Source organism: Bombina bombina, chromosome 11 (assembly GCF_027579735.1).
Source record: "Bombina bombina isolate aBomBom1 chromosome 11, aBomBom1.pri, whole genome shotgun sequence".
NCBI lineage: Eukaryota > Metazoa > Chordata > Amphibia > Anura > Bombinatoridae > Bombina > Bombina bombina.
The window spans coordinates 132,015,515-132,035,760 of record NC_069509.1 but is presented as its reverse complement, the minus strand read 5'-3'; the positions used below and the strand labels follow the sequence as shown (position 1 = coordinate 132,035,760).

The window sequence follows — 20,246 nt, the reverse complement described above, 5'->3', positions numbered from 1 at the left end:
TCCGTCCTGGCTCCAAGATCTTCATCCAACCCAAGCGGGGGTTGGCGATCCATAATCCGGTGCTGAAGAGGTCCAGAAGAGGCTCCAAAGTCTTCCTCCTATCCGGCAAGAAGAGGACATCCGGACCGGCAAACATCTTCTCCAAGCGGCATCTTCGATCTTCTTCCATCCGGAGCGAAGCGGCAGGATCCTGAAGACCTCCAGCGCGGAACATCCATCCGGACCGACGACTGAACGACGAATGACTGTTCCTTTAAGGGACTTCATCCAAGATGGCGTCCCTCGAATTCCGATTGGCTGATAGGATTCTATCAGCCAATCGGAATTAAGGTAGGAATTTTCTGATTGGCTGATGGAATCAGCCAATCAGAATCAAGTTCAATCCGATTGGCTGATCCAATCAGCCAATCAGATTGAGCTTGCATTCTATTGGCTGTTCCGATCAGCCAATAGAATGCGAGCTCAATCTGATTGGCTGATTGGATCGGCCAATCGGATTGAACTAGATTCTGATTGGCTGATTCCATCAGCCAATCAGAAAATTCCTACCTTAATTCCGATTGGCTGATAGAATCCTATCAGCCAATCGGAATTCGAGGGACGCCATCTTGGATGACGTCCCTTAAAGGAACAGTCATTCGTCGTTCAGTCGTCGGTCCGGATGGATGTTCCGCGCTGGAGGTCTTCAGGATCCTGCCGCTTCGCTCCGGATGGAAGAAGATCGAAGATGCCGCTTGGAGAAGATGTTTGCCGGTCCGGATGTCCTCTTCTTGCCGGATAGGAGGAAGACTTTGGAGCCTCTTCTGGACCTCTTCAGCACCGGATTATGGATCGCCAACCCCCGCTTGGGTTGGATGAAGATCTTGGAGCCAGGACCGATCGGTGATACCTGGATGGTGAAGACAAGGTAGGAAGATCTTCAGGGGATTAGTGTTAGGTTTATTTAAGGGGGGTTTGGGTTAGATTAGGGGTATGTGGGTGGTGGGTTGTAATGTTGGGGGGGGGGTATGGTATGTTTTTTTTTACAGGCAAAAGAGCTGAAATTCTTGGGGCATGCCCCGCAAAGGGCCCTGTTCAGGGCTGGTAAGGTAAAAGAGCTTGTAACTTTTTTAATTTAGAATAGGGTAGGGAATTTTTTATTTTGGGGGGCTTTGTTATTTTATTAGGGGGCTTAGAGTAGGTGTAATTAGTTTAAAATTGTTGTAATATTTTTCTTATGTTTGTAAATATTTTTTTATTTTCTGTAACTTAGTTCTTTTTTATTTTTTGTACTTTAGCTAGTTTATTTAATTGTATTTATTTGTAGGAATTGTGTTTAATTAATTTATTGATAGTGTAGTGTTAGGTTAATTGTAGGTAATTGTAGGTAGTTTATTTAATTATTTTATTGATAGGGTAGTGTTAGGTTTAATTATATCTTAGGTTAGGATTTATTTTACAGGTAAATTTGTTATTATTTTAACTAGGTAACTATTAAATAGTTCTTAACTATTTAATAGCTATTGTACCTGGTTAAAATAATTACAAAGTTGCCTGTAAAATAAATATTAATCCTAAAATAGCTATAATATAATTATAATTTATATTGTAGCTATATTAGGGTTTATTTTACAGGTAAGTATTTAGCTTTAAATAGGAATCATTTATTTAATAAGAGTTAATTTATTTCGTTAGATAAAAATTATATTTAACTTAGGGGGGTGTTAGGGTTAGACTTAGCTTTAGGGGTTAATCCATTTATTAGAATAGCGGTGAGCTCCGATCGGAAGATTAGGGGTTAATAATTGAAGGTAGGTGTCGGCGATGTTAGGGAGGGCAGATTAGGGGTTAATACTATTTATGATAGGGTTAGTGATGCGGATTAGGGGTTAATAACTTTATTATAGTAGCGCTCAGGTCCGCTCGGCAGATTAGGAGTTAATAAGTGTAGGCAGGTGTCGGCGACGTTGTGGGGGGCAGATTAGGGGTTAATAAATATAATATAGGGGTCGGCGGTGTTAGGGGTAGCAGATTAGGGGTACATAGGGATAACGTAGGTGGCGGCGCTTTGCGGTCGGAAGATTAGGGGTTAATTATTTTAAGTAGCTGGCGGCGATGTTGTGGGGGGCAGGTTAGGGGTTAATAAATATAATACAGGGGTCGGCGGGGTTAGGGGCAGCAGATTAGGGGTACATAAATATAACGTAGGTGGCGGTCGGCAGATTAGGGGTTAAAAATTTTAATCGAGTGTCGGCGATGTGGGGGGGCCTCGGTTTAGGGGTACATAGGTAGTTTATGGGTGTTAGTGTACTTTAGGGTACAGTAGTTAAGAGCTTTATGAACCGGCGTTAGCCAGAAAGCTCTTAACTCCTGCTATTTTCCTGCGGCTGGAGTTTTGTCGTTAGAGCTCTAACGCTCACTTCAGAAACGACTCTAAATACCGGCGTTAGAAAGATCCCATTGAAAAGATAGGATACGCAATTGACGTAAGGGGATCTGCGGTATGGAAAAGTCGCGGCTGAAAAGTGAGCGTTAGACCCTTTAATCACTGACTCCAAATACCAGCGGGCGGCCAAAACCAGCGTTAGGAGCCTCTAACGCTGGTTTTGACGGCTACCGCCGAACTCCAAATCTAGGCCTAAGTGTCCCATCCTTCAAGATGGAGACAATAAGATAAATCCTTCCTCTGGTTCAGGAAGGACAGTTTATGACTACCATAGACCTGAAGGATGCATACATTCATGTTCCGATACACAGGGAACACTTTCAATTCCTGAGGTTTTCATTTCTGGATCAACACTTCCAGTTCATAGCCCTTCCGTTTGGCTTAGCTACTGCTCCAAGGCTATTTATGAAGGTTCTGGGAGTTCTCCTAGCGGTTGCCAGAACATAAGGTATCGCAGTAGCATATTACCTGGACAATATCTTGGTACAGGCACCATCTTTTCGTCTAGTAAGAGAGCACTCGGAATTCCTTCTAAGTCTTCTCCGGTCACATGGATGGAAGATAAACTTGTAAAAGAGTTCTCTTACTCCACATACTTGGTAGCCATGAAGATATTTCTTTTTTTTTTTTTTTTTTTTTTAAACCGATTTTATTTTCAATGAAAAAAAAAGTTTCTTACAGAGTGGAAGTCGCAGCTTCCTAATAAGGTTATCGGCAATATTTTACATACATTTTGATAGGTAATAAACAAGCATACATCTTTTAATCGTTGTATATTGTAGTAAAATCACATATGAGTAAAGAGTATACTTGGGAAAGGAAAAGAAATGGGAAGATGGGGATAGGGGTAGGGGGAAAAAGATTGATGAGAGAGGGAGAGAAAGAGAAAAAAGGATAGGAAGATGCTGCATTTTTAACCTTTAAGTTAGAACTTTGTGTATCTGTTGAATGATATTCTTAAGTATTTACCTCGCCTATGTGTTCTTTTTCTATTATTTTCTGTTATGTATGGGTGGTCTGACTGTTTTTTTTTTTTTTTTTTTTTTTTGTTCCGTACCACCTCCGCTGTTTATGTCCTAAAAATCTCAATCCTTTATGTATTGTTCCCATAAATTAATCACCTCCGCAAATATATCCATCTTGGCATTTTTGAGGTAGTAATATTCTTCTATATTTAATAGTTCCGTTACTTTTTGTTGCCACATAAGAATAGTGGGAACTTCCTTGGATCTCCAATTTCTAGCTATGAGGTATCTAATGCTATTAGTCAGTATGAAAAATAATTTTCTGTGGTGTTTTGATTTAATTTTGGGGGGTCGATTCAAAATCCAAATTGTTGGGTCTAGTGGTAGTTGCATATTCAGTATGGTCTCTATTTCCCCTATGATATTTCTCCAAAGGTTCTGGATTGCATTACACCACCACCACATATGGGCTAAATTACCATAGCCGTGTCCGCATCTCCAGCAATGTCTGTATCTGTTACTGTATAGGCGGTTCAGCTTAACTGGGGAGAGGTGCCATCTGTGGAGAAGTTTTATGTTAATTTCTTGCATTGAAAGGGATATCGATGATTTGGAAATATTCTGAAAAATATTGGAGCTTGTTTGTGGTAATATTATTATGCCTAATTCATCTTCCCATTTTTCAATGAATGTGGGGGTGAAACCTGGGAGATTTTGCGTTAGAAGTTTATATATTGTTGAAAGGGTGTGGGTTATTGGGGGGGATCTAATGCATAGGGATTCAAAATTAGTCAAAGGCCTTACCATATTCATGAATTGCTTGTGTTGCGTTATAAAGTAGTGTACCCTGGTGTATAAAAACCAGTTGCGAAATAACTAGAAACCTTTGTCTATCAGTTCGGTTTGTGATAAGAGATTTTCATTTGAAGAAATGAAATGTATCGGAATATCTCTTTGGAAAGCTTCTGGGCTTTCTTTTTGATTGTAAGTCCCTAGGGTGAATTGCCCGTTGTCTATTATCGATGTTAAGGGAGAGGGTCTCGATGATATGTACGGGTGAGTTACCAGTGTGGTGTCCCAAACTTTGTATGTTTCGGCTATCAATTGGGAACCACAGCCCGCCTTCTGTGCTGCAGGCTCCGGATTCCAACACAGCCTTCCCAGGTGTGGTGAACTTGAAATACTGTGTTCCAGCTGGACCCATCTTTTATGTTCAAAGTGTATGCACCAATCTACAACCCTCTGTAAGAAAATGGCTTGGCGATATTTTTCTATATTGGGTATTCCCATTCCACCTTCTGATTTTGGGGTTTGCATGATTTTACGGTTTATTCTTGGGGGACGTTTGCGCCACACATAATCGCTAAAAGCTTTCTGCGTGGCTAAGATGTAGTTTTTGGGGATTGGGATCGGGAGAGCTTGCATAATGTATAAGAGCCTTGGAAAAATGTTCATTTTTAAAACATTTATCCTCCCCATCCAGGATATTTTTTTTGAAAGCCATGAGGATAGGTCTCTTATTATGGTCTTTTGAATAGGGACATAGTTGAGTTTGAATGTGTTCTCTATTGATGTAGATAAATCTATACCTAAGTAATGAAGGGCATGAGGGCACCAGGTGAAAGGCATGACTGCTTTTGTTCTAGCTAGGGTCTGTTCGTCTAAGTTGATGTTTAAAACTTCAGTTTTAGAGGCGTTGATCAGGAAATTTGATATTAAATTGAATTTATCGAATTCTCGTAGTAAGGGAGGTATTGAGTTTTCTGGGTTTGTTATAGTGAATAAGATATCATCGGCAAATAGTGAGATTGTGTACGTTTGTGTGTCTACCTGGATACCTTGGACCGATGGATTTTGTCGAATTTTTGTGGCTAGTGTTTCTATAAAGCAAGCAAAGAGGAGCGGGGACAGGGGGCAACCTTGACGTGTTCCGTTTTTTATTTCGAAAGGGCTAGACAACGTGCCGTTGATCATTAATTTAGCTGTGGGGTTCGTATATAGGGCGAAAATTCTATTAAGAATCTTAGGTCCCAATCCCATAGTGTGTAATGTGGCCTTCAGGAAGTCCCAGCCAACACGGTCAAAGGCCTTCTCTGCGTCTATAGACAATAATATGCCTGGTATGTCTTTATCTTTCATATATTGGATTAGATTAAGGGCCCTGACCGTGTTGTCTTTTGCCTCCCTCTTAGGGACGAAACCCACCTGGTCCTGATGTATTAAATCTGGGAGCACGCCATTCAGTCTATTAGCAAGGACCTTCGCGAATATTTTCACATCTGAATTTATTAGGGATATGGGTCTATAATGAGATGGGTCATCTAAGGCTTTATTGGGTTTGGGGAGTAGAATAATGTGGGCTTCCAGTGAGCTGGGAGAGAACTTTTGTATTTCGTCGATATGATTAAAATAGGAAGTAATGTGGGGGAGTAGTTCCTCTTGGAATAACTTATAGTATTGATTACTGAATCCATCTGGACCTGGTGCCTTGTTTGATCTTTAATCACCTTTTTAATTTCTTCAAGCGTTAAAGGGGCGTCTAGTTGTGATTGTTGATCCTCTGAGAGCTGTGGCATATTCAATGATGTGAGGTAGGTGTTTATGTCGTTTGTTTTATTTTCTATGGTGTACGAGCTGGATACCGGTTCATTATGCAAGTTGTATAGATTTTTAAAGTATTTTTGGAATATTTTAGTGATTGTTTGTGTGGAGTGGTGTACCTTGCCTCCTCCGTCTCTAATATGGAGGATATAATTTTTTTGATGTTTTAGCCTTAGGTATCTTGCCAGTGATCTGCCTGCCTGGTTTGTTTTGCCCCTCATAATTCCGTTGTTGTAAGCGTAATGCTTGTCTTTTATGTTCTTTATTTATGTGGGTTGCTAATTTGTCTTTCTCTTTTTGAATAGCTAATAATAGTGTGTGGTCTGTAGGATGTTTTTTTGTGTTGGCTCTCTAGTATCTCTATGTTGGTGACAAAGTTTTCAGTTTGTTTGCGCCGTTGTTTATTAATAGATGCCTTGATTGACATTAGTTTGCCCCGTATTACACATTTATGTGCCTCCCATAGAGACGACGGTGTTATCCCTGTTGTGTTATTGTTGATAAAATATTCTGTTAGGGATTTGGAAATTTGTTGTGCGGTATTGGGGTCTGTTAGTATTTGGTCGTCTATTTTCCAGATATAATCGTGTATGGGCTTAGCAGGCCACCGGAGGACCCCGATGACTGACGCGTGGTCTGACCACGTTATGGGGGTAATATGGGTGGAAGTAAACAATGAAAGACCTGTGACATCCGTAAAAATATCATCTATTCTAGAGTATTGTTTATGTGGAAAAGAATAAAAAGTGTGCCATGAAGATCTTTCTAACGGATCAGAGTTGTTGCAAGCTAACATCAGCTTGCGTTGTCCTCCAGGCCTCCCTAAGTCCTTCAGTGGCCCAGTGTTTGTCTTGTATGGACATCATTCCCTTTGCTAGATTCCATCTCAGACCCTTACAACTATGCATGCTGAGACAATGGAATGGCGACCATTCAGACCTGTCCCAACCAATAATACTGGACAGCCTGAGATTCGCTCTCTTGGTGGCTCTGTCAAGATCACCTGTCCCAAGGCACGTGCTTTTTGAGACCATCCTTGGAGATTGTGACTACAGACGCAAGTCTATCTGGCTGGGGAGCCGGTGCCAGGAAGGCAAAGGGGCTGTGGACTCAGGAGGAGTCCACGTTGCCGATCAATATCTTGGAACTTCGGGCAATATTTAATGCCCTGAACGCTTGGCCCCTTCTGGGTTCATCCCAGTTTATCAGATTCCAATCGGACATTATAACTTCGGTAGCCTACATCAACCATCAGGGAGGAACGAGGAGATCCTTAGCGATGAGAGAGGTTTTTCGGATCCTGGAATGGGCGGAGACCCACAACTTTATGCTTTCAGCTATCCACATTCCGAGTGTGGACAACTGGGAAGAAGACTTCCTCAGCAGGCAATCTTTTCACCCGGGGGAATGGTCTCTCCACCCCGAGGTATTTGCAGAGATATGCTCCAGATGGGGGATGCCAGAGATAGACCTCATGGCCTCCCATCTAAATGCCAAACTACCTAGGTACGGCTTGAGATCGAGGGATCCTCAAGCAGAACTAATCGATGCTCTAGCGGTTCCCTGGAGGTTGAGACTCATGTATCTATTTCCTCAATTACCTCTTCTCCCCCGTGTGGTGGCTCGCATCAAGCAAGAGTGAGCACTGGTGATTCTAATTGTTCCATCCTGGCCGCGAAGGACTTGTTTTGCTTATCTGGTAGGGATGTCCTCATCTCCTCCATGGAGGTTACCCTGTCGCAGGGACCTGCTATTACAGGGTCCCTTCCTACGTCAAAATCTAGATTCTCTGAGACTAACTGCGTTGAGATTGAATGCTTATTCTTAGCCAATAGAAGTTTCTCTGAGAGTGTTATTGACACTTTGATTCAAGCTTGTAAGCCGGTTACTCGACTCATCTACAATAAGGTGTGGTGGACTTATCTGCACTGGTGTGAAGCGCATGGTTTTTCTTGGCTTAGGGTTATTGTTATCCTTTCTCCAGGAAGGAGTGGAGAAGGGTCTATCTGCTAGTTTCCTGAAGGGACAGCTATCAGCCCTGTCGGTGTTGCTGCACAAGAGATTGGCTGAGCTTCCGTATGTGCAGTCCTTTGTTAAGGCCCTGACTAGGATCAGGCCTGTGTTTAGAAGGGTTACTCCGCCTTGGAGTCTCAACCTTGTTCTTCGTGTGTTGCAGCAGGCTCCGTTTGAGCCATTGCATACTGTTAACATTAAACTGTTATCCTGGAAGGTTCTGTTTCTGTTGGCTATTGCCTCTGCTCGCAGGGTCTCGGAGATTTCTTCCTTGCAGTTTGATCCCCTTTACCTTGTTTTTCCCGCTGATATGGTGGTTTTACATACTAAGTTAGGTTTCCTTCCTAAGGTGGTGTCAGATCGGAACATTAATCAAAAGATTGTTGTTCCTTCCTTGTGTCCCAATCCTTCCTCGGTAAAGGAACGTTTGCTTCACAATCTAGATGTGGTTCGTGCCTTGAAATTTTACATTCAGGCTACTAAGGAGTTCAGACAATCTTCATCTTTGTTTGTCATCTATGCAGGTAAACTTAGGGGACAGAAGGCCCTATGTCTTTCTTGTCTTTCTGGTTGAGGAATGTCATGCGCCTAGCTTATGAGACAGCGGGACAACAGCCTTCTGAAAGGATTATGGCTCATTCTTCTAGAGCAGTAGCTTCTTCCTGGGCTTTTAAGAACAAGACCTCTATGAAGCAGATTTGTTAGGCGGCTACCTGGTCCTCCTTACATACTTTTTCTAAATTTTACAAGTTTGATGTGTTTGCTTCAGCTGAAGCAGCTTTTGGGAGAAAGGTTTTGCAGGCTGTGGTGCCTTCATATTATGGTCTGCCCCTTTTTTGTTCCCTCCCATTAATACTTTAGTGTCCTCTGGAGCTTGGGTATGGTTTTCTCAACAGTAAGGAATGAAGTCATGGACTCTCCCTGCCTTATGGAAAGAAAACAAAATTTATGCTTACCAGATAAATTTGTTTCTTTCCTGGAAGGGAGAATCCACGACCCCGCCCGTAAGATATTTTGTTTGGGCAGCTCCCTTTTTATACTTTCTTATGGCACCTTTATACCCTAAAGTTTCTCCTACTTTTCCTTGTTCACTCGGCCAAATGAGTGGGAGGTTTCGGGGAACTGGGAGGGATAGTTAAGCCTTTGGCTGGGGTGTCTTTGCCTCCTCCTGGTGGCCAGGTGTTGTATTTCCCAGCAGTAAGGAATGAAGTTGTGGACTCTCCCTGCCAGAAAGAAAGGAATTTATCTGGTAAGCATATATTTTGTTTTTGGTACAAATCCCCAATTTCAGAATTCCAAAATCCAAACTCCCTTTTTAATATTTTTTTTCCAAAATAAAATTATCAAAAACTACTATTTTCCCGGCCTGTAAATCACAATCTTATCTGTGAGATCATCTCCATTAGAATCAATGGAGCCACATTTGGCTTGCAGTCACCTGTCAAGGAAATGGCATCATAAAAAGGCCTTCAAAACATTTCAGAACAAAGTAATTAAAATAGGAAAAATATATGATCTTTAAAGCTGTCCACTGAAATGTGCGCAAATGAGAAACGAGACAACCTTGTTAGCTTTGAAATAAAAATGAGACATGAATGCAAGATGAGATATTTCACAATGGCAATGGAGTATTTAGGTGAAGGTTTAGGTGAAAAACTCCAATAACGCCCCAGAACTTCAGATTTCCCACACTCAGTTCCTTGTTCTGGCTACACGGTTCCTGAGATGCTTCTTGTTCTTTCCCGCAAGACTCAAGCAGTCATGTAGATATTCTACACTTCTAAACATTTACATTTAACGTGTTTCAGAAGATGCTGAGCTTGTTTGTTTTATCCAATTACTAATACATTCTTGTCATGTGCGAGATTTCATGTATTGGGCTTTAAACATAGCTATGAGGAGAGGTTAGCCAAACTGGGTCTGTTTTCTCTAGAAAAAAAGGCGCTTGAGAGGTGATATGACTACTTTATATAAATATATTCAAGGCCCATATACAGAGATGGTAAAAGCTCTATTTATTCCAAGAAAATTGTTTGTGACAAGAGGTCACAATTAAAGGCTAGAGGAAAGTAGATTTAAAAGGACATAAAACAAGTTGGTATAGAGACAAAATATAATAATATGTAATTTAATTATTTTACCTGCAAATTTATACTGCAGTGCCTCGCCATTAACCCTTTCTTTTATGTTTCTGAATTGTAAAGCTCTAACTCCCCCCACACATTTCCTTTTATGGCTGTATCTATATCTATTGTTGATTTTGTAGAATGCAAAAGTGCACAGTGATTATCTGCTGTAGCATTTCTAGAAGCTGTGAACTCTGCCTGTGTCTAAACACTGATAAGGGGGGGGGTGGAGCAGACTGCTCCAGACAGCATGGCTATTTAAGTATTTTTGCTTATTTTTGAAAATGATTTTAAAATACTTGCCAGCAATTTTTAAACAATTTTTTTATGCAAACTAGTTTTACTTTATTAGCCCTTTTAGGATATGCATAGATCTCAACATGTTTTATGGCACTTTAATCTGCAACGGAAACATTTTTTCACTGTAAGAGCAATAAAAAAGGAGGTAGTGAATGCCAATACCTTAGATACATTTAAAATGATTTGGATACATTTCTGGTTAGAAACTGAATTTAGGGATATGATTGCTTGTATTAAATAGGTCACCTTTTTAATGGGATTAATTTGAGCTCAACTGGAGATTTTTGTGGGTATGCACTCGATGGACTTCTGTCTTTTTTCAACCTGATCTACTATGTTATAAATGTTAATATTCTGGGGTATATCTATCAAGCCGTCAACCTGAAATACGCTGGAATTCCGCAGCGTTATTGTTGCAAGCTTGATTCGACTTAGTTATCAAAGCCTACAGACCGGCAAAAGTAGAAATCTGTGACATAACATACGATCCGCCGGTCTCAATCCGACACAGATCGATGCTTACGTCATTACAGATGTTCTGAATACACATTCAGCACTGTTTGACACTTTTTAAAAGTTATCAAATAGTTAACCGGTACGCTCGCGGCTATTCCTACCCAGCGTACCTGGTTTTCAATCTACCACCCTGGAGGCCGCGGATGCCATAGGAATCAGTGGGGGTCTGAAAGCATTGATTTCTATGGTAGAAAACCAGTAAAGTTCACACCTAACACCCTAACATAAGCCCCAAGTCTAAACACCCCTAATCTGCCACCCCAAACATCGCCGCAACATAAATAATGTTATTAATCCCTATTCCACCGCTCCCCAACCCTGCCACAACCTAAATAAATGTATTAACCCCTATCCCGCCACTCCCGGACCCCACTGCAACGAAATAAATGTATTAATCCCTAAACCCCTGGCCTCCCACATCACTACCACTAACTAAACCTATTAACCCCTAAACCACCAGCCCCTCACATCGCCATAAACTAAATTAAGCTATTAACCCCTAAACCTAACAGCCTGCTAACTTTACATTAACATCCCTCTCTTATAATAAATTAAAACTTACCTGTAGAATTAAATTAAACTATTAATTAACCTACCCTAACTATTATCCTGCAATTAAATTTAACTATATTAAACTATTAATTAACCTACCCTAGCTATTATACTAAAACTAAATTAAACTACCAATTAAAATAACTATATTACATATTAAAAAAAAATTAACCCTACTCAAATCACTTAAATCTACATTAAAAAATTACTAAGTTACAAAGAAAAAACAACTAAGTTACAAAAACAAACAAACCACAGTATCAAAAATAAACTTTAATTTATTTAACAAAATAATAACAAATAACACCTAATCTAATAGCCCTATCAAAATAAAAAGCCCCCCCAAAATAAAAAAACCCATAGCCTACAATAAAATACCAATGGCCCTTTTGCGGGGCATTGTCCCAAAGAAATCAGCTCTTTTACCTGTAAAGAAAAATACAAACACTCCCCACTCCCCAACAGTAAAACCCACCAACCACACAACCACCCCCCCAAATAAAAACCCTATCTAAAAAACCTGAGCTCCCGATTGCCCTGAAAAGGGCATTTCTATGGGCATTTCCCTTAAAAGGGCATTTAGCTCTTTTACTGCCCAGACCCTACTCTAAACCTAACACTAACCCCAGACGATCCACTTACAGTTCTTGAAGTTCCGCTTGAAGGATCCATCCTGCCGGCAAGAAGTCTTCATCTGGGTGGCAAGAAGTCTTCATCCGGGTGGCCTCATCCATCTTCACCCAGCCGGCGAAGTCTTCATCCATGCAGCCTCTTCTATCTTCATCCCTCCGGCGCGGAGCGAGTCCATCCTGAAGACATCCGACGAGGAGTTCCTCTTCAATACGGTCTCCGCCGTAAACTGGATCTTGAATGCAAGTTAAGTCATCCAAGATGGCGTCCCTTGTATTCCTATTGGCTGAAAGGTTCCAATCAGCCAATAGGATTAGAGCCACTAAAATCCTATTGGCTGTTCCAATCAGCAAATAGTATTTGAGCAGCTCTCATCCTATTGACTGTTCCAATCAGCCAATAGGATTGAGCTCTCATCCTATTGGCTGATTGGAACAGCCAATAGGATGAGGGCTGCTCAAATCCTATTGGCTGATTGGAACAGCCAATAGAATGCAAGCTCAATCCTATTGGCTGATTGGATCAGCCAATAGGATTGAAGTTCAATCCTATTGGCTGATTGCATCAGCCAATAGGGTTTTTTCAACCTTAATTCCGATTGGCTGATAGAATGCTATCAGCCAATCGTAATTTAAGGGACGCCATCTTGGATGATGTCATTTAAAGGAATCTTCATTCGTCGTTAGTCGTCGGAAAGAAGAGGATGCTCCACGTCGGATGTCTTGAAAATGGACCCGCTTCACGCCGGATGGATGAAGATAGAAGATGCCGTCTAGATGAAGACTTCTGCCCGTCTGGAGTACGGCTTGGATAAAGACTTCTCCCAGCTTCGTTGAGGACTTCTTGCTGCTTCGATGAGGACTTCTCCCGGCTTCGTTGATGATGGATGTCGGATCTTCAAAACTATAAGTGGATTTTCAGGGCAATGGGGGGCTTAGGTTTTTTTAGTTAGGGTATTATTTGGGGGGTTGGTTGTGTGGGTGGTGGGTTTTACTGTTGGGGGGTTGTTTGTATTTTCTTTTCAGGTAAAAGAGCTGATTTCTTGGGGCAATGCCCCGCAAAAGGCCCTTTTAAGGGCTATTGGTAGTTTAGTTTAGGCTAGGGTTTTTTTTATTTTGGGGGGCTTTTTTTATTTTGATAGGGCTATTAGAACAATTCTTAAGTGTAGTCAAACTTGGAAATGTTGTAAAGTAGGTAGTAACACACAAACACAGAAACACACAGACACACTTATACACTGAAACACACACTTACACATAAGGATTCACATATAGACACTCTAGCAGACACGCAAAGAAACACACTCAGACACAGACACCCAAACAGACACTCAGAACTTGTTTACATTGACCTGACAAGTAAGGAGGTAGACTACAGTTTTGTCAAAAAAGGAGATTTACAAAACAAAATATGGAGTTCTGATTATCTTTTTGTCAAGGAAGATGCCAACTATATGATGACAACGGCATGCAGTGGCTGAAAGAAAGGGCCCTGAACTGCCTAATCAATAATTTAAAGGTTAAATGGTGGATTGGTGACTTCCAGAAAGGTCTCATTATTAGTCTCAAAGTCTGTAGAAAGGTGTGAATAATCAGTAGTAAGGTCAAAATGTCCTAAAATGGAAAAGACAATGGACACACCCAAACTCAAACACAAACATGCACATACACCCAAGGAAACACTGATAGAGACAGCCTCAGAAAACACACAAAGACACACACACACCCACAGAAAACACACAAAAACATACACACACAGAGAGACAACCACATAAAACACAGAAAGACATACATACACACCCTCACTGAGACATCCACAGAAAACACACAAAGATCTACACACACTCTCACAGAGACACCCACTGAAAATGCACAGACATATACACCCCCTCACAGAGACACCCACAGAAAACACACACCCTCACAGAGACATACACAGACAAACACACATACACACACACACCCTCACAGAGACATCCACAGAAAACACAGAGACATACACACCCACCCTCACAGAGGCATCCAGAGAAAATACACAGACATACATACACACACCCTCAAAGAGACACCCATAGAAAAAGCACAGACATACGCACACACCATCACAGACGTCCACAGAAAATGCACATGACTCAGGCACACACTGTACAAACAAAGTGTCAAGTCTGTCTCACACTGTGCATAGTGTTTTAGTGCACACTCAGAAATCCTCTCAAATGCTAATACTTTACTCATTGTAATAACATTTCCCATGCTCAATTAGCACTCTGCTGTAGTGCCCACTGGTGGCTGCCAAAATTAATAGCAGCGAGATCGATGACTGTTAGTTAACAACAGTCCGCTGCTCATCGCCCCGTACTTGTTGCTCGGCTTTTTGCCGGCTTTTTTTTATAATTATGGAGATTGTATTCAGGTCCACGGCCGCGATGTTAGGCAATGTTAGGTGAGCGTATTGGTGCTGTCGAATGCAACAAAGTTAACGGCTTGATAGATAGGCCTCTCTGCGTTCTCCCTAATAATACACTTCGAAAGATAGGTGAACATGATTTCTCAGCAACCTCACAAGTAACTGTGAATCTAGACTGTAGAGTACATGGAATGGTATTCTACAGACAAGATGACCAAGTAGTGAACTGGAGGGCTGTGTTTGGTCCCCTGACTGGTTATGACATCTCTGATTTAATGTCTGTGTTGGATGACCCAAGAAATTGCATTTGTTTCCCAAGTTTTCCAAAAACCAGAATGCTTAATTGTCTATTTTTACCTTTGTACAGGTGTACCGGACCCTCCAACCAATGTGTGCCTAGCAGTAACTAGCAGCACCACCCTGCAGGTCACATACCAGGAACCACTGAGCGTCAACTCTGCAGTCGTCACAAAATACAAAGGTGAGGGACCACTGATGCGTATACCCATGCAGTTTACTGTATTACACTAATTCAGTTTCAGCCTTCCCAAAAGATACGCTTTTATAAATTTTGTTCTGTTGCTTCTTAAAACAAATGGGTAAGTAAAGTAGTTTAGGCAAACCTAGTTGTTTTTGTTGAAAAATAAACAGAGGGACATATTGTCAAAATGTTAATGCGCATGCATGATACAACTCGAGTCATCAATGACATGATACAGAACACCGCCAGCACTCTCAGCAGGATTGTTGTTTGAAGGTGATTTTCATATAACGGGGTTTATGGACTCTTGAAGAGTAAATATTTGCAGGAACCACAATTTAATCTCAGTCAATATAATGAATGAAAAGTTAATTAATAAATTAATTAAAGGGACATTATGAAAAGAAACATATTTGCATTACACATGTACTGGCAAAAATACCAGTAAAAGTTATCACTGTTTTATTACTAACAACGTGCATGTGAAGCATAGCTAGATATTCTCAGTGCACCAGCATGTTAAATACTGCAGCTGCTCAGAGCACCAGTGGGGCTTATATCATGTCAGCAATTAACAAATTGAGTCAATACCAGATGGCGGAAGCACCTTAGGCTCTCTGAGCAAGTGCTGTGATTAAAATGTTGGTGAACGGTGCATACTTAAAGGGCCATGCTACCCAAATGTTGAAACACTTGAAAGTGATGCAGCATAGCTGTAAAAAGCTGCCTAGAAAATATCACCTGAACATCTCTATGTAAAAAAGAAAGATATTTTACCTCAAAAGTTCCTCAGTAGCCACATCCCATTGTAAAGGACTTCTAGGCAGCAAATCAGTATGTCTGTCCTGGGACAGCTAAGGGAGTGAGCTTTCAGGCACACTCATCTTATTTCCTTATTCAGTTTAAGGAAGTTTACTATAAAATCTCATGAGAGTTAAGGGAAATCTCATGAGATCACAGTAAAAGAGTTCATGACCTCAGCACTGCTGATGCTGATTGGCTGCTGTTCATTTTTTCATGTTTTTTTTGTTTTGTTTATTTTTTTACCTGCAGCTGGACAGCAGCTGAGTATAACTTTTTACATAGAAATTACTCTGGTGAGCTGAGGAAGTTGTGAGGTAAAATATCTTCCTTTTTCACATAGAGATGCTCAGGTGATATTTTCCTGTCAGCTTTTTACAGTTATACTGCATCAATTTCAAGTGATTTAGCATATGAGTTTTATGTCCCTTTAAACACACTGTTGAAACAGCTATAGATTTTATTAGAAGCATTTTTGCTAATACATGTATAGTAAGAAAATGCTTCAATCAAAACTGAAATGCATTCATGTGGATTCCAATTTTGTCTGGAATGTCCCTTTAATTAATTCATAAATTAATTCATTATTTAATTAAAGGGAGAGTAAAGTCAAAATTAAACTAAAATTAAAAGAGTGTTTAGTTTTATCAATCTTTTAATTTCTGCTTTGTTATCTTGGTATCGTTTCTTGAAGAGCAAACTAGGTAGGTTTATAGGAACTCAGAACTATGCATGTGTCATTAGGACTCGATGGCAGAGTTATTTGCTAAAATGTATATCTTTGCTACAACACTGATGCCATAGACTGCTAAAGACATGTGCACGCACATGAGGTCCTATGAGCCTTTAAAATTGCACGGCCTGGAAGTCCTATGATCCTTTATAATTGCATTCTCTATCTAAATAGTAAAAGTTTTGGGAGTTTACAGTCCCTTTAATTCACCCAGTTTTGTAAACAGAACGGTTCATAATTTGATCAGAATAATATTAATTTTGTGTTTTATTATTTTTTTTATTTTTTTTTAGTGGAATGGAGTCTTAACTCTACATTCTCCCCAAACGTGGGAGAAGTTGTCATTGAGAAACTGCGAAATCTACAGCTGAACATTAGAGGATTAATTTCAGTGAGTAAATAGAATGTAATACAAAACTGCTCACATGATACATAAAAATCAAATTAAAGTTTATAAAAAAATAAATAAATAAACTCTTGGACCATGATATCATCTGCTTGCAAACCTTACGTCTTTATAGAAAAAAGCAAAAATTAATCCAAGCAAACTTTCTTGAGAAAGTAAAACATAGCTTTTATTAAGCAGTTGTTAAACACATACCGTACATGCTCTGCAGTCACTTGTAGTTAGACAAACAAGAGTCCAGGCCTACGCGTTTCATGCCGTATCCTCAGCACTTTGTCAGGGCTATCTATTATGTCTTTAAAGATACAGGTTTATGTTATATTCCAGATATCTGTATACTGAGTCACCAAGATACCAATCAAGAGGCCAAGGGAGACATTTGTATGTTTTATAAACACACTTCACACTAATAGAACTGCACAACCCTAACATAATGTTGTCTTTTCCAGTTTGATAAGTCGCTCCATTTTGAAACGCTTATAACTATAGAAAGTATTAATTAAATGGCTTAAATTATGATCTATGTAATCACCCACTCAAAAAAGTGTCTGATAAGTTTTTGTTAAAGTTTGATTTGATAATCAGGCTAGGTACATATATTTCTAATGGTAGTGAGTCCATGATCCTTACTCTTGGGATTACATCACCTGGCCACCAGGAGGAGGCAAAGACACCCCACCAGAGCATTATATATATCCCTCCTACTTCCCCTCCTCTCCCAGTAGTTCTTTGCCTCCTCAAGGAGAGGGTAAGGAGAGAGAGATGTTAGAAGATATTTCATATACCCTCAGTGGATAGTTCCCAGAAGTGAAGCTCTTGTGAAGCAGGTCTCTGGTGTCACTGGGAAGTTCTCCAGCCTCTTTCCATGATGGCCAGATGATGTACTTCTCACAGAGGATCCTTACACTGTTAGTTACAGCATGCGATCAACTGCAAAAATGCTACAGAGTGAAGTATGCATGTTTGTCTGAGGATAGTGTTTGTGACATGACACATACTTCTGCACAGGACTTAATATGTTTTAGGCAAGTAGCCATCTCTCTGTTAACCCTCTGAACTGCCTTGTTTATTACAGCAAAAACTGTGTACAGGGCAGGTAACAGTGCATTGCCACCTTTATTGCTGGCAGGAGGGCTGCATGAGACATATTACATGTCAGATATATGGACATATGTGGTGTTTCTGACATATTCTTTGCATTGATAAACACAGGTGTTAGTGTACTGTGGCCAACTTGACAGTGCTCTGTTCCCACTGTGCTCCTTTTACATGACATGCGACTGGTGCACCGAGTAGAGCCAGTAGGCTGTAGACTCTGGCTCTCGTGATGGTGGGAAAGGAATTTCCTTTCGCGTCACAGGAGAAGGTTTGGTGAGGGTCCCGCCTCTTCCCTTGACTCGGCAGGGAAGTGAGCAGCAAGCAGAGGATTTCCTTCAGCATTTTTCCTGGAGGCACACTGTTTTTTTATCAGGAGGGAATGAGACTCTCTGCAGGATATCTGGAGTTTAGTTTATACATCCCGGTGTGTCCAGGTTATGTTAGATTCATTTTTGGACACTATTTGTGCAATTTTTATATAGCATCTATGCAAAGAACCAACAGTTTTTATAGAAAAAAAAACTTATCCTGTTATTTATATATATATATATATATATATATATATATATATATATATATATATATATAGGGCATGCCGATTTATAGGGAATAATTTTTGGACAAATTTAAAGCTACACTGTAGTTAAAAAAAAAGAATGAAAGAAAGAAAGAAAAACTTTAGATCCCTTGTTATTGAATCACTATGGATCGGATTGGCGATGTTGAGGATACAGCAGCATCACAGGATGGTGTAGCTTTGGAGATTGTGATTACTACTAATACATGTTTATTGTGCAAGGAGGCTGTAGTTTGTCCTCCTGCACAACTATGCAACACATGTTTGACTTTTGTTCTACAGTCTCATTCTTTAGTCCCCAACACTCCAAGTCCTAGTAAAGTACCTGTAGCAACTAACAAGAAGGTATGTGATTTTTTAGAAGGGTTTAAAACCAAATTACTAACTGCAGTTTCTTAGGCTCTCTAGTCTTTACTGCTTCCAAGTAAGTGTAAGAGCAAGAAAAAACATTGTACTCCAGAATCAAAGGGCAGCGCTTCTTCTGGCCTTAGACCTGTTAGTCAGCCTCAAGGTTCTGACTTGGAGGAGTTATCTACTGCATCAGAGGGTGAGGTGTCTGCTGAAAGTTCTTCCTCAGTGTCAGATAAGGAACCTGAGGGAATTACTTTTCAGTTTAAAATTGAACATTTGAGTTTTCTTTTTAAAGAGGTCCTGAAGACTTTGGCAGTACAGGATTCTAAGCCAGCAGAAGAGAAACCTGTATAGAAATTAGACCTTATATTCAGACCAAGGTCGATAACTCCTGAGATTTTCCCTGTTCCTTCACTAATTACCGAGATTATTTCCAAAGAATGGGACAAACCTGTAGAAACTTTACACCAGCAGCAACATTTAAAAAGCTTTTTCCTGTTGCAGAGGCTATTTTAGAATTGTGGGGCAATATACCTAAGATAGATGGTGCAATTTCTATGCTAGCAAAAAGGACAACTATTCCTTTAGAGGATAGTACATCCTTTAAGGATCCTATGGACAGAAAATTGGAAGGTTACCTTAAGAAGGCTTTTCTGCAGGGAGGTTTACTATTTCAACCTTCAGTGAGGATTGCCACAGTTGCTGAAGCAGCAGCTTTTTGGTGTGATTCTCTATCTGATTTGGTTTCCAAGGAATCTTTCTTAGAGGAGATACAAAACAAGATTCAGGCCTTGAAGACGGCAAACTCATTCATCTGAGACGCTATCATTTAGAAGTTTTCATTAATGCTAAGAATACTACTTTAACTGTTCTGTCAAGGAGAGCTTTATGGCTTAAAGGGATAGGAAAGTCAAAATTAAACTTGCATGATTCAGATAGAGCATGTCATTTTAAGACACTTTTAAATTCACTTCTATTTTCAAATGTGCTTTGTTCTCTTAGTATCCCTTGTTAAAAAATGAATACGCACATATCATACACTAGTGGGAGCTGCTGCTAATTGGCGCCTGCACACATTTGTCTCTTGTGATTGGTTATCTAGATATTTTCAGCTTCCTGTCAGTAGTGCAATGCAGTCCCTTCAGCAATGGATAACAAGAGAATGAAGAAAATTTGATAATAGAATTAAATTGTAAAGTTGTTTAAAATTGTATGTTCTATCTGAATCATAAAATAAAATTTGGGGGTTTACTATCCCTTTAAGT

At 40.2% G+C, this 20,246-nt stretch overlaps 1 protein-coding gene across 1 annotated transcript in view; it reads left to right on the top strand.

Moving 5' to 3' along the window:
• The window catches only part of LOC128641853 (ankyrin repeat and fibronectin type-III domain-containing protein 1-like), a 258,194-nt gene that overhangs the window by 84,023 nt on the left and 153,925 nt on the right, over positions 1-20,246 (top strand). The window contains exons 5-6 of the mRNA XM_053694414.1: positions 14,902-15,015; positions 16,843-16,940. Coding sequence (XP_053550389.1) covers positions 14,902-15,015; positions 16,843-16,940 — 212 coding nt within the window. The remainder of the gene's footprint in view (positions 1-14,901; positions 15,016-16,842; positions 16,941-20,246) is intronic.